We start from the raw sequence: 14351 nt of genomic DNA on the forward strand, positions 1-14351 counted from the left end.
AGTGTTACAGCCACTATTTATAGTTAGAATTGTTATATCCACAATAAATTTGAAGATCCCAATCATCACAAAAGTCAATAATGTGGACATGGATGTGGGTTCAACAGGCCGCGTAGCCAACATGCAAATCGCTTACGCTTCGTAGCGATCGCAACGCAACCTGTCACTGTAGCACTCTCGCACTAATATGGAAGAGTGATAGAGGGGTCTCCATTGTTTCCCAAATAGTTTTAAGCCATAATGTATTGTTTGCCCGAATTTTCGTTACTCATAATTCATTTGGTTCAGAAACGCGTCACTTTTCAGGATTGCCATAAAACAAACCTAACCTAACCTATCTATAGCATAACCTAACGAAAATCCTGAAATGTTAACGGTTTCAGTTTTATGACTAATGATAATATGACAAACAATGCATTATGACTTCCTTTATGGGAAACAACGGGACCCAATGATAGAGAGACACAAAGCGATTCGATAGCGAAGCGAAAGCGATCGTCACCTTGGCTAGGCCGGCAGGTGTGGTGTTGCGTTTCGTAATTTTGAAAACTTTTTGACGGCACATGAATAAAGCTTTGGTTTCCTTCGAAAGCGGTGCCGTCATATAGCGGCCGTCTCCATACAAATACTACGACATCCATATTTAGCCGTATTATTTAGTATGGAGACGGCCGTTATATGACGGCACCGCTATCCTAGGAAAACCGATCTTTACAGAAGACTGTAGCACACCGTAGCGCGTTTCTCTCGCACACATGTGACTACACTCCATATCTTAAGACCGTAGTGCAGATTATCAATACAATTTCGATATTATATTGCTGCATCAAAAGCACGTTCGTGAATAAGCTCCTCGGTCTATGAATTGTTACTGTCTCTTGGCCTGAACGATGCAATCATGTCCACTTATGTGTTCTCGACAAGCTTGAGTGACTCGTACTTATTTGTATCAGCAATAGTTTGCAGTAAGAACAAAATGACAATTGTAGTGAAATGTTGAGAAAGTACATAATAGCAATTTATCAAAATTGGAAGTAATATAAGAATATAATTTGAGGCAGTTGCTTTTTATGCAATTTAGTATTGATTGCCTACTTACTAATTTGGGACCATAAGGGCAAGTTTCCTCGACTGTAATTATTAAATTTATGTAAATTTAACATGTTTGTAAAACAGATAGAGATACATTCTATTGCAAAAGTACGATTACGACTTATAATTAAGTAAATATCAAGAATAGGTATCAGTCGTTAGTAGGATAGTAGGCATTAATTTCTTGCGGATTAATTTTTAAAACTGTACTATTTATTACCCGCCTAGCCTTAGGAATAATTAAAGAGATTTAGTATTCTAAACAAATACGGCCCGCGTTCTACTGAAAACAAAAAGCAAACAGCCTGTTTTGTGTGCAAAGCAGTTAACCAAGAAAACAAAGTTAATTAAGTAGTTGTCAATCAGTGACTTGAATGATAACAGTGATAACCTCTGCACTTGCGACGCCTTCAGCGCGATAATGTCAGTTGCACCATCGACCGAATTATATTTACTGTATGTTTGTATAATATGCATTCGCTTTCGTATACCTAGTTAGTACCTACTTAAATGCACAAGCATCTTACTATTTATTTATTTAATTGTATGGCAGTATTTGAGTCGCTTATAGTATATAAAAAATTAAAATTAAAGAGCTATATATCCAATGTCTTGGCCCATAGGGCTGCGTCTTCATTAGGCTCGAGTAGATCTGTATGGTTGCCATTAAACTTGCTTTTCGGGCAGTCGTGTATTATGTGGTGGATAGTCTGCTTTGGGGCTCCGCAGTCACACTCTGGCGAATCTCGCCAACCGCACTTGAACATGTAGTCGGCACAGCGTCCATGTTCAGTTCGAAATCGATTGATCTTGGCACCATTCCATTCTGGGAGCAGAAAAACATCCTGGTTTTTTTGTAGGGTCGAAGTCCGATAGGCACCGTCTAGGTGGATCTGTCCTCCAGTCCTTTCTCTATTCTTCATTTATATTGAACCCAAATTCCCGCAGTATTTTTGCCGTCTCGTATGGTGGATTACGAGATTTCAGGCGGTGCTTCAGCATCTGTCGAACTTATGTTTTTGTTGACCGTTTGACCATGTGATAATTCGTTTATGTATTACCTACATTGTTACGCACGGCACGTACCTACGAGTAGGGTGAGATGTAAAATGTATAAAGATTCTTACTCGAATACCCAACCCAGTACGGATATGATGGTCGTTCTTGTCTACGTGACAGCGTGATAAAACGGTGTCCGTCACTTTCTTTCCCACGGTGTTAAACAGTGACAGTTATTTTATCACGTGGATAAAGATGGATAAAGCTATCCATAACAGGCTGGCAGAACCCTTTTTCGCCAGTCACGTAAAAAACAGCCGTGTTGATTGGAACCAATTTAATATTTAATGCAAAGCGCCTGCATCTGTATCTTTTCTTTTTATATTCTGGAGCAAGTATTTAATTGACGATACAGCCCGCATATTTCTCGGGATGATATTGGTCTTCATTCGTCACGACACGACATCCTGAAATTAACCAAGTTATATTGTCGTAATAATTTATGCCGGCATTTGGACATTACATAAATAAGTATAATGGTTTTAAGGATTATTTTTCGTTGTCTAACATAACCTGAGTCCCTAGCCAAGATGCCAATCGTTTACGCTCCGTAGCGAACGAAACGTCAATGTCTCTGTCCCACTCATACATATATGGAAAAGTGATAGAGAGAGATGACCGTATCGCTCGCCTATTATATAATCTGTGGCTTGGCTTGGCTAGGTATAAATACCTACTTATACCGTTGCGTGCGTAACTGCGTATACTATATAGTTCAACGTGTATAGTATCGTAACTTGGAGTGGAGCCCTTTTGACTTGAAAAAATAACATAGCTTAAGGTTATGTTGCATAAATGACCCAACTGTCTTGCAATTCTACCAAAAGAAATTGAAAGATGAAGGGCCTACTGTCACGCTAAAAAGATCGGTGCTCTGTGAATAAGACAGATCGTCTACTCTACATATTAGATGATATTAAGTCTATGCTGTCGTGTCTAAAAAAAATACACACATCTGAAAAGTGTACCTAGTATCTGCTAGTATTTAGTATGGTGTTAATACAAAAATAACAACGCTACCTATAATATAAATGTAAAGACGTCCCCTGTCACTTGTTCAGGTATTTTAAGCTAACAAAAGCTTTTTACGTCAGTGATTGTAGGTACATTATTTAGCCTTAAGTCTAAATAAAACTTTAAATGTAAAACAAATGTAACCTAGTCTCAGTAACGCGATATTTTAAAAGGGGATCGTAAATGTAGCGCTGCCGAGTCAATTAATTCCTTAAAGAAACTAATGAAGACTCCAATGGAACACGTGTTCCTGGAATAGCAGCCGCAAGCTCTTATCTAAGCAGTAGATTACTTTAATGCTACTTTGTTTCATACCATTAAAGTCTAATTTAGATTAATCAGAACGACCGAATGAGAGTTTGCGAAAGTCATGCGTCAGTTTGCGTAAACATACAGTTGGACAAACTATATTACTCGTTAGTTACTTTTAGATAGATTTACTCGTTTGATATCAGATAAATCTATATAAAATACTAGTCGTAAAATTATTACGATTAATTAATAAATATCGTTTGGTTCTTTGGATGCGGAGTTCAAAGATGTTCGTGACCCAATTATTTTATTGGTTCATTGACTTCAGTAATGATAAACTAAACATAAACAAAATTATCTAATACTAATTAATAAAAACGAATGTAACCATAGATGATTTTTATTATGCGTAGGTACTTGTCGAAATAAAAGTTCAGTTTAATGTGTTATCCTTATCTTATTAATTTTCTACTTGATGAAGATGTTACTTTACTGGAACTGTTTTGTACGCCCGAGAAAATAATTAGTTATACCACAGAATAAGTAAAAAACTCAAGCCCTGGCTTGTTCAAATTATTTTTGACAGCAAGCCACGGATTAATGTTAACACCAAATTATTGATATAATTTTGGCTTGACTCTTATCACTACATAGTATAAAACAAAGTCGCTTCCCGCTGTCTGTCTGTCTGTATGTTTAGATCTTTAAAACTACGCAACGGATTTTGATGCGGTTTTTTTTAATAGAGTGATTTAAGAGGAAGGTTTATGTATAATTTCTTAACCCGTTTGAAGCCGGGGCGGATCGCTAGTAAAATATAAATAACTTTTTGGGAATTTGACTAATTAAGGACTAGTATTAGATCAAATCCTTGATTACCTTAATCACTTGTCTATAAATCTGTGTTGATTTCAGATGTCGCTCGTCGAGATAGCGTCCAACGCCTCCATGAGGGAGGAAAGGATACAAAACATCTATAAGTTCTGTACGCCTTCTCTGGTAACTATCTTATCTCTGCATCTTTGTAAAGTACGCCTGTGTCTCTGTTATCTAACACATAACTAAATATATTGAGTTACGTACCTACTTGAGTTGCTTTTACTTAGTTGCGAGTAAACGTTAAGTTAATGAAGACCAGTTAGCAGTAGTAGAGAGTTCAGAGGAATGATTCCAAGGATTCACTTTTTGTAAAGCTATATGATAACATCGGAGCTTGTTAATTACCTAGCTACTCATCATTCTGTAAGTAAGTACTGTACCTACTTACATGAAGCAATAATATTGTTAATAACTGACTTCATTGGCGTTCTAGACCGGTAAAATACTTGAAACTAAAGTAGAGGGAATGCAAATCGGTTATTTTTTGTATGGAAATAACTGCGGTTTCGGTTAATAATCGATTATTTCCATACAAAAAATAACCGAAAATAACCGATTGGCATTCCCTAAGTAGATAATGGTAACAATAATGACATGTAACGTAAACAAACGAATTTAATACATGGGGCCACTTTTTGCGTATAAATGAGAAAGATAAAAAATATTTTTTTTCTAACTATATCGTGTTATATATCAAATGAAAGAGCTCATTTTGAGAATTTCAAATATATTTTTCTTATAATTTTAAAATACACAGGTTAGAAGTTATTTAAGAAAATAGCCAAAAATTACCATTCCCCCCTTATCTCCGAAACTACTGGGTATAAAATTTTGAATAAAATACACAAAATAGTTCTTTACCAGATAATAGTTCTTTAGATGACTGGAAAACCTATTAGAAATGTGCAGTCAAGCGTCAGTCGGACTTAATGTAAGGAACCCTTGGAACGTGAGTCCGACTCGCACTTGTTTTTCCTCATAACTAATTAAAGATTCTTTATTTTTCAAATAATGTCACCTTCAGTTATTGCTAGGTGCACACGGTCACGGGCACATCAAATATAAGTTCCCTATACCTACGCCGTCGCATGAGCAAGACACCTGACAGATTTCGTTTACAAATCTATTGCCAACGCAAAATTATTCCTTTTCTTACGGGTATTCGTTAGGCTCGCGTGTAGTAAGGTGATATCTCGCGCCATTATTAAGATCCTTTTCTACTCCCCGCAGCGGTTATGGGACCCATTCATCAATAAACCGCCCACCAGTATTGTATTGTAATTGAAATGGTTTAAGATTACCACAGTATCAAGTTACTTGACATAATGCGAAGGATGTACAAAAGACATTTATGAAAACGGATCCTTAATTTATTGATTGATGTTGTCTATTAAATTGCTTTGCAGACCGAATTCTGGATATGCATGAACGTGACGATTCAAGGTGAGTTGTCAAATTAAGTACTCACATGCTGCTTTTGACGAAATAGCTTTTAAATTGAACTTTGCCTTATTCGTCAAAGCTGTTTGGAATTATGAATTTTTGCATGAATATTCATATTTTTCTACGAAACACCCAAACTAACGATATTAGGTATCCACAACGTAATTATTGCATAAACTTTTTATTACCCGACTGTAATTTAAGTACCTATTACTTCGAACTTTTATGAGTCATAGATACTAATAATATATTAGGAGAAACATCACTACATAGTATAAAACAATGTCGCTTTCCGCTGTCTGTCTGTCTGTATGTATGCTTAGATCTTTAAAACTACGCAACGGATTTGGAAGCGGAAGTTTTTAGTAGATATAGTGATTCAAGAGGAAGGTTTATGTATAATTTGTTAACCCGTGCGAAGCCGGGGCGGGTCGCTAGTTATATTATAAACACTTGTTGGAAATTCTCATTTATTGTTTCTCTTACCTCACATGACCTTAATAATACCACAGTCGGACAATTCGAGTTTTTCCAAATACTTGCTGCATAATGTCATTGCTAAAACGGACTCTACTATGATAGATTCTGATACATTCTGAAGTATTGGGTAGGTATCACCAGAATACACCTTTCTTAATTTCACAGAAGTGGTGTCAGGGTCAGGCTGGTGGGGCCGAGCGTGCTGCGCGCTCGGGCGCTCCACGCCGTGCAGGCAGGCATGCGCCACTGCAGGCGGCACCGCTGCGTTGGCGTCGGTCTGCCGCCGGTCCGACGAGATCGCCTTTTTCAACTGCGTCAAACGGCAGGAGGAGGCGCAAGCGTGCTGCTGTTAGTATTAACATATAACTTATCATCCGACTTGACAAATTCGAAGTTGTATTCTTGGTCGCAATGATTTTGCTCTATGATATTTTATATTACCTATGTTCCAATAAAATATAATTTGACCTTCTTTTTGTTAATAAATAAGAAGATATTCCAAATGAATACCTACCGAAGCTCTGTTACAAAATAAACCTTGATTAAGTAGGTATGTTTACTATTTCCAGCGCAGACGCAGTCGCTGACGTGTAACGAAGCCTGCCAGCGCGTGCTCTGGCGAGTGGGTACCGCGCACGTGGAACTAAACGCCCGGGAGCGTGCTGTTGAAGCTTGTGAGCAGTCCCCGCCGCTGCTGCGCTGTTTGAGGGATCTGACTGCTTCAACGGTACACGCTGATGCTTCCAAATGTAAGTGCGAGGACACCACTCTGCTCCACCACGACAGCTGTAACAGACATTGAAAGACCACTTGAATTTGAACAATTTTGCGCGAGAATACCTTACTACTCATTCAATTGAGATTTCCCGTTTCATGACACAGTTAATGTGCTTAGTTGGGTAGCCTTCACTTAGGCACTTTAGTTCTGATAGGCTATGTATGTGTTAAATGTCTGTGATAGGTACGGCGAAAGGTTACCGCGCCTAACATTGACTGAAACTTAAGTACGCGAATGCATACTGCTTTGCGAGCAATGGTGACTTGCTGCTATACTGTTTCAGGAATCTTACTATTTCGACGGGCTGCTCTAATGCTTCTAAACGTTAACGTTATTTTCCAGATTTACCTTGCTGTCATGAATCTCCAAGCCAAGAGTGTAGGTCAACTTGCGAATCAGTACTCCGTCGTACCGGAGATTCGGGAGAAATCGCTGAGGCTCTGAACCAAGACTGCGGGGCGCCGGCCATCCATGATGGACTCTGGCAATGCTTCTTGAGGAGAGCTGAGCCGCCTGATACCAAGGATCTCATACCGCGCGATATTGCTAAACTACATTGTTGCAGCAGGGTAAATATTTTATTTTCTGTAAATGTGCTTCTGTGGTGTGTATTTATTTCGATCGTTCGTATATTTATTTTGGTATCTAATATTTCCTTCTAGGCGACAACGATAAACTGCCGAAGACTTTGCTTCAACACATTTAACACAGACTGGCCGAACAATTTTGAGAAATTCGACTCGGAGTGCCTGGGTAATCCACAGGAGACGGATTTGACGCAATGTATAGAAGAAGGTTAGAATACTACTTACTGTCAAATATACCCATTGATTATTTGTTCAATGGGTCAGAAGAAAAAACGTGTAGGTAATTTTTTAACAACTATTTTGTTTTTCAGTGGAAGCTCCATGTTCGCTGGGCTGCGCTGGATTGACGTACTGTAGTCAGCTTAACAACCGACCGACTAGTCTATTTAGATCCTGTTCAGCTCAAGCGGATCTTGATGCTCATTTGGCTGTGGCAGAACAAAAAGACAGTGGGTATGTAGAACTTTGCATTACTACTCATGCCTAAGTTATGTTAGGTACCTAGTTATATCTCTGAAAAGAAAATTTCTGATGTTATTATATTGTTGCAGGTCTGTAAAGGTATCAGGGTTGACATTACCATTAAAGAACTCTTCGCATTGTCCAACCGATATTTGGAAAAACGTCGCTTGCGCACTGCATGTCAAACCTTGCACTGCTAAGGTAAGCATATCCTATTCTAATATTTTCTGGGTAGGATTATATGGGATCAGGTTGACCATAAGGCTTCTAGGCTAATACTCGGCTGGTCTTGCCGTATGACTTTAGTATTACCTGGTATTACAGGTTCAAATCTTGGCAAGGTCGCTATGTGACTTGTCTCTTGGTCGACCCACAGGTCTCTTGGAAGGCCGTCCTCGCAAGGCCATTTCATCGGCTTTGACTAGACAATTTACCTATACCTAGACATCAATTTATGCGAGATCGACCCACCCACATTTTTCATATTTGCCGCAATTTTTACTGACGAAATATATAGTGTGTCAAAGGACTGTCTGATTTCAAACATAGACAGAGAGGATCATACAATCATTGTCTTACACTCGTACTAGCACCCAAAAGAAAAGGATGAGTATAGTTTTTAGGGTTCCGTACCCAAAGGGTAAAAACGGGACCCTATTACTAAGACTACGCTGTCCGTCCGTCCGTCTGTCACCAGGCTGTATCTCACGAACCGTGATAGCTAGACAGTTGAAATTTTCACAGATGATGTATTTCTGTTACCGCTATAACAACAAATACTAAAAACAGAATAAAATAAACATTTAAGTGGGACTCCCATACAACAAACGTGATTTTTGACCGAAGTTAAGCAACGTCGGGAGGGGTCAGTACTTGGATGGGTGACCGTTTTTTTGCTTGTTTTTCTGTATTTTTTGTTGATAGTGCGGAACCCTCCGTGCGCGAGTCCGACTCGCACTTGGCCGGTTTTTTGCTAACAATATATAGTTAACGATGTGATGTTGTGTTATCGTAGGACCACGTCAGCCTCCTGTGCGCCGCAGACTGCGCGCGGCTAGTGTCGTCGTGCGTGGAGTGGTCGCGCGCGCCGCCCGCGCTCAACGCCGCCGCGCTTTGTGCGCGCCTCGCGCCCGCCGACCCAGCCGCGCCCTGCGTGGCGCTCACAGACTACATGTCACCCAGTAAGTCCACGGCATCATTATTAGATGTTGACGCTAGAAAAAAATCGCTGAGTATTCGGGAATCGATGCACCCAAATAATGGATGGGGCAAATGGGGTAATACCTATGGGGTATGCAATAGGGATGTTGACAATTTTTTGGAACTGGTTTCATTTTGTAGATAGACACGTAATAATTACAGAAAAGAATATTAAAAAAATATATTCATTAATTTTGAATAAAAAAATCATGTATAATAAGTTTCGTGTTTAAATTTCGCGTCTAAACGCTCCAAACTGTCACGTGACCTTGATGACGTAACGGCGTTTTAAACAAACGGCTGTCAGTCATTTTTTTTAATTCTTTATATGGCAACTGACAAATTTTCTTTAAAGCCTTAACACACTACCGCATCGGACAGCGACCTTCTTTCTCGCTCTAACTTATAGCTGCGTCCTTAACGCAACACCTTACACACTATCGATTCGTGCGCCGCACCGCACCAAGATCGCGTTTCGGTACGATAATCTGTAGACACTTAGGCAGGTTTTATAACTTGTCTTTGGTGATTCCACTGTGATTACGTCACGCGCTGCGATTGGCGTTTGCAGTCACGTGATACTGGGCATTATTTTAAATACTTATGATTATTTTTAATTAATTTATTACGCATATTTACACTTGCAAAATATGATTTTCCGCGTTCTAATATTCCCTGCTATGGTAAAAACATAACATGTTATATATTCGCGATTCATGTCAACATCCCTATTATGGGGCGGTATGAATTACACACCCACGAATTCCTGGTAGTTTGAATGGAATTCTACCTTACCTGAATATTAAACTGAACTCACTTTTACAGGCACACACCCACCGCTGTTGTCATCCCGTGAAGCCGTGACGTCGCCATGTGCAGGGTCGCCGTGTAACGCGAGCCAAGTGTGCGTGGTGAACAGGAACTGTCTGCAGGGCGGGTACTGCTCACGGTACATTTGCATCGATGGTTGTCCATTGGGTAAGTTTCTTGTAATTTTTTAAATTAGGTATTTGATTTAGTCTTCTGAAATAGCACGCGTCTTGCCACGTATGAATTTGCGTGGATTGCGTCATGCTATTCCATGGTGATAGGACTGATAGGTTCTGACAACACCGCAGAAGTAGACATTATTAAGATCAGCCGGCCTAGCCAAGCTGACAATCGCTATCGCTTCGCCATCGAATCGCTTTGTGTCTCTCTATCACTCTTCCATAATAGTGCGACAGTGACAGTTGCGTTTCGATCGCTACGGAGCGTTAGCGAATGGCACGTTGGCTACGCGGCCTGTAACGGTAGGAAGTGATGAGAATAAGACTATGATGTAGACAAACAATCGAAGACAGTGCGATAATGCGCTTGGTTTTTATTTTTTCTGGTCGTAAAATTTACAATAAAAGTGTCACATAGGTACTCGTATTCTTAGAAATCGCAAGGAATGTTTGTATATATCGGATTGATAATATAAACCAACAATCTGAAACATTTTATTATTACTGTTATAGGTGATGGCAGTCCAATTTTAGTCCCGCTCGGGTCTTGGGCTCGAGTTCCGATGGCCGGTCCGTCGGGGAAGGCCTGCTTCAAGATATGCCACTGCACTGCCAAGGGCTTGGGGCAATGTCAGCCTTTGCCCTGCGTGGCGGTGGATAACTGCAGACTTCATGAGAAAGTTATCACACATGGTAAGACTAACATTGCTTGGATTTCACCGCTCTTAGAATCTTGTCAATAACATAGAATAAGTATGTCCTGTTACTTTTCTGAGTGTTTGGTATATTTTAACTATAGCTGGTCAAGCAAATCTTGTCAGTAAAAAAGGCGCGAAATTCAAATTTTCTATGGAACGATATCCCTTCGCGCCTACATTTTTCAAATTTGCCGCCTTTTTCTACTGACAATATCTGCTTGACCGAGTATATGTAATATTTTATTGCCGATTACTACTTATTTCCGTTTTCCATTCCTTTCTCCGCTCCGAAGAGTAAAACATAGCATACGTTCTAAGAACATATCGATTCGCAAGAGTCGGTGGAAGATTTGTACCGGTTGCAGTTAATTGTTACGTGATTTAATGTTGATGAATTTTTCCTAAATACATGTACGAGTAAGTGTCCTCGCCCTCCTCGTGTTCTTCCTTGATTTGCCTTATGTAACGTATAACCGTATATTCAGGTGACAAATACTACATGGAGTGCAACGCGTGCGCCTGCGTGCTGGGCGAGCGTGTGTGCGCGCGGCGCGCGTGCGGGCGCGCGGCGCTGCTGACCGGGCTGCCCTGCAACTGCCCGCCGCACCATCTGCCCGTCGCCGCGCCCGGCCGCCGGTATCCCAACGCTTGCCTCGCCAAGTAAGTACTAGTAGTTCGCCCCGAACTGAGAACTCGCGGTTCGCCTAAAAGATAGATCAATTTAATGCACCTACTTAGTCGGCAAAGGATCGAAAACAATAGAAAACCACGTGCAAATAATAATATTACTAATATCTAAACCGAGCACTTTCATTTAATACCAAACTCGACCATAGGTCCCTACTTTTTTGCAAATAAGATGACCAGAATAGCAAGACCCCTCACAAATAGCTTTTTAGTCTTCTAAGCTCTTCTAGCTCAATAACCCCTTGATCGAGCCTGCTCATAATTTAATGACTAAAATATAATGCCCTCAACTACACGTTTACCCAATTTCATTTAAATTAGACCAAATCTACTTAAGTTATTGTGTATCAAACTATCCTCTGATAGTTCAGCTTCAAAACATCGAAATGCCGGGACGCGCCCCTAGCCAGCCGCGTGTCCCAAGTCGAATGTAAGAACTTCACTTCGCTTCGCTCGCTCGTTCGATTAGGGCCGGCACACACCGGACTGCTGTACAAAATGAGTAGCATTTAGTGCCTGCGTCATTAAATAACATCTATGGGTTATGGTCCCGGTAGGTATTATACATATTGGTGTATTCTCATCTATCCCCACCGGGCACGAGTGGGACTATTCCCACCTATGTGCATTTAAATGAATCATTCCCACCTGTCCCTGGAACGAATAGAAATACACCATTATATTCTACGACCGAGTTAGCCTCACCCTACTCCTGGAACCTGCCCATCAAAATACAGAGGTAGAGGCCCTGGGTCACTCTTTAAAACCTGATTTTTAGGCATTTAAATACTCCAAACACGCTTTTTTGTGAAACTTGTAAACCGTTTCCATAGAGGGTCGTCTACCAACCGTGTCAAAAGAAAATGGTGGACAATGTCTTCTAACAAACTATGCTACTATTGTCTCTTGGCTGACCGGACAGATTAACAACAAGAAATAGTTGATCCACCCACATACTATAATATATTTATAAGTAAATGATATCTTTCTTAGGTTCCAGCGTTTTAATTGTATACCCGAAAATGTAGATAGCAATACCCTGTTTTTGCTAAGTTATCTATTCTTCAATCGACCATTTTGATGGATGTTACTTATCGAATATCACTTTCTAATAAATGTTTAAATGTGAATAACAGATGTGCGGGCGCAACGGACGCAGAGATCGAGTTCGGGATCCGCTCCGCGTGCGCGGGCGCGGCGTGCGGCCGCCGCACGTGCCTGCCCGCGCGCAACGTGTGTCTGTCCCGGCTGCAGGCTAGTTGCCCGCAACATGTCTGCGGTAAGACCTTACTGCTAGGTGGCTTGTTAGGGCAATGAAGTTGCGTATTGCGACCAACGTATTGGCTCAGTTCGCTGATGGTTAATCAAAAATATATATTCAATCATTGTTTTCTGTCCATAGTGAACACAAGTCACTGCAACGCCCAGCCACCAATGCCGGTATGTGACACTGATGGCCAAACACACAACAACCCGTGCCATCTCGTCCTCAGCGGGAACATGTTTGCCTACTGGGGACAATGTTTGGAGCGGTGCTCAAAGGTAATAAAATGTCACACACACCAGTCATCAGATATATGTATATTATCCACCCTGTATATCATAGACCCGACCTATTCACTTACATTTTCCAGATCAGTTGTATAATCTACCTATACTGTTGAGGATTTGGCTTAAATTAGTTACATACACAGAGTTAGTCACTCTTCTACAACTCCTACTAGCTTTCAAACTTATCAGAATAATCTTTTTTAATCTTCGTCCAGCTACTTTGGAGATATAAAATATGTTTTGTTTGTGTTGCAGGTTGGACATGTTTGCGGGGCAAATGGCATCACGTACATATCGGAGTGTGCTGCGTGGGCAGAGTACGTTAGCGTCGACTACCGCGGCCCCTGTCTCGCGGTAGGACCTATATCCGACCTCATGGAGCCTAAATGCCAGGTCGACAGGATAGTCTGCCCACCTTTGATAAATCCCAACTGTCTGGGTTTCACGCCTCCTGGTGCTTGCTGCCCTAAATGTGGAGGAGCTCTAAGGATTCTTTATTCGAAAAAGCAAATAGACAGAGCCCTATACGGCACTAACATATCATCTTCTGTGATAAACTTAAAGAATGTCTTAAGCGCTTTGGAAAGGCAAGTCAAAATAGCGGAATGCGCTTTAAGAGGTTACTTGACTATTGAAACGGAAATATTTGTAACCGTTGAGACGATTTTAGAGAATCCAACTGATCTACAGTTGCGCGTGTGTGTATTAGAAGCTGAGAAACTGGCGGAACTTATAAATCGGGAGAGTCCGATTATATCAAGTGATTTAGGTTTAAGTGCGTTGTCGTATGCGTTAACTGTTCATACGAATCCAACCAAAGGTGCATCTAGTTTAAGTGTATCTCTGTTAGCAGTTATGATTTCTTCTATAAGTATTTTTGTTTTAAGATAAAACTGAAAAAAAAATTGTTGTTATTGTAAATATGTACGTAACTTTAATTGTAAATAAGTGAATGAAATACACCAAATATTAGTGCCATTATGAGATTACTTGTAATGATATATTGTCATTTTGATCTAATATTGTATATTATGGCACATTATAATAGATTATGCCTTATTGTGACTAGTGAGTTCATGGTGCCATTTTGTTACGTTGATTGTACATAAATAATATTCCGATAGACTGATATAGCATTTTACATGAAAGACAATTTTATGATGACGTATTAGTCAGGTAG

At 40.2% G+C, this 14351-nt stretch overlaps 2 protein-coding genes across 2 annotated transcripts in view; one reads left to right on the forward strand and one right to left on the reverse strand.

Annotated features, from left to right (window-relative positions):
• LOC134654019 (reversion-inducing cysteine-rich protein with Kazal motifs) overlaps positions 1 to 14176 on the forward strand; it is a 37956-nt gene extending 23780 nt beyond the window's left edge. The window contains exons 4-18 of the mRNA XM_063509406.1: positions 4333 to 4416; positions 5703 to 5739; positions 6385 to 6567; positions 6789 to 6968; positions 7340 to 7566; positions 7660 to 7792; positions 7896 to 8037; positions 8136 to 8247; positions 9062 to 9227; positions 10072 to 10224; positions 10749 to 10928; positions 11419 to 11593; positions 12757 to 12899; positions 13023 to 13162; positions 13427 to 14176. Of these exons, the coding sequence (XP_063365476.1) occupies positions 4333 to 4416; positions 5703 to 5739; positions 6385 to 6567; positions 6789 to 6968; positions 7340 to 7566; positions 7660 to 7792; positions 7896 to 8037; positions 8136 to 8247; positions 9062 to 9227; positions 10072 to 10224; positions 10749 to 10928; positions 11419 to 11593; positions 12757 to 12899; positions 13023 to 13162; positions 13427 to 14062 (2691 nt within the window). The 3' untranslated portion in view covers positions 14063 to 14176. The remainder of the gene's footprint in view (positions 1 to 4332; positions 4417 to 5702; positions 5740 to 6384; positions 6568 to 6788; positions 6969 to 7339; positions 7567 to 7659; positions 7793 to 7895; positions 8038 to 8135; positions 8248 to 9061; positions 9228 to 10071; positions 10225 to 10748; positions 10929 to 11418; positions 11594 to 12756; positions 12900 to 13022; positions 13163 to 13426) is intronic.
• The window catches only part of LOC134654030 (COP9 signalosome complex subunit 4), a 176516-nt gene that overhangs the window by 105384 nt on the left and 56781 nt on the right, over positions 1 to 14351 (reverse strand). The window lies entirely within an intron of this gene.

The sequence above is a fragment of the Cydia amplana genome, chromosome 14, assembly GCF_948474715.1.
Source record: "Cydia amplana chromosome 14, ilCydAmpl1.1, whole genome shotgun sequence".
Lineage (NCBI taxonomy): Eukaryota > Metazoa > Arthropoda > Insecta > Lepidoptera > Tortricidae > Cydia > Cydia amplana.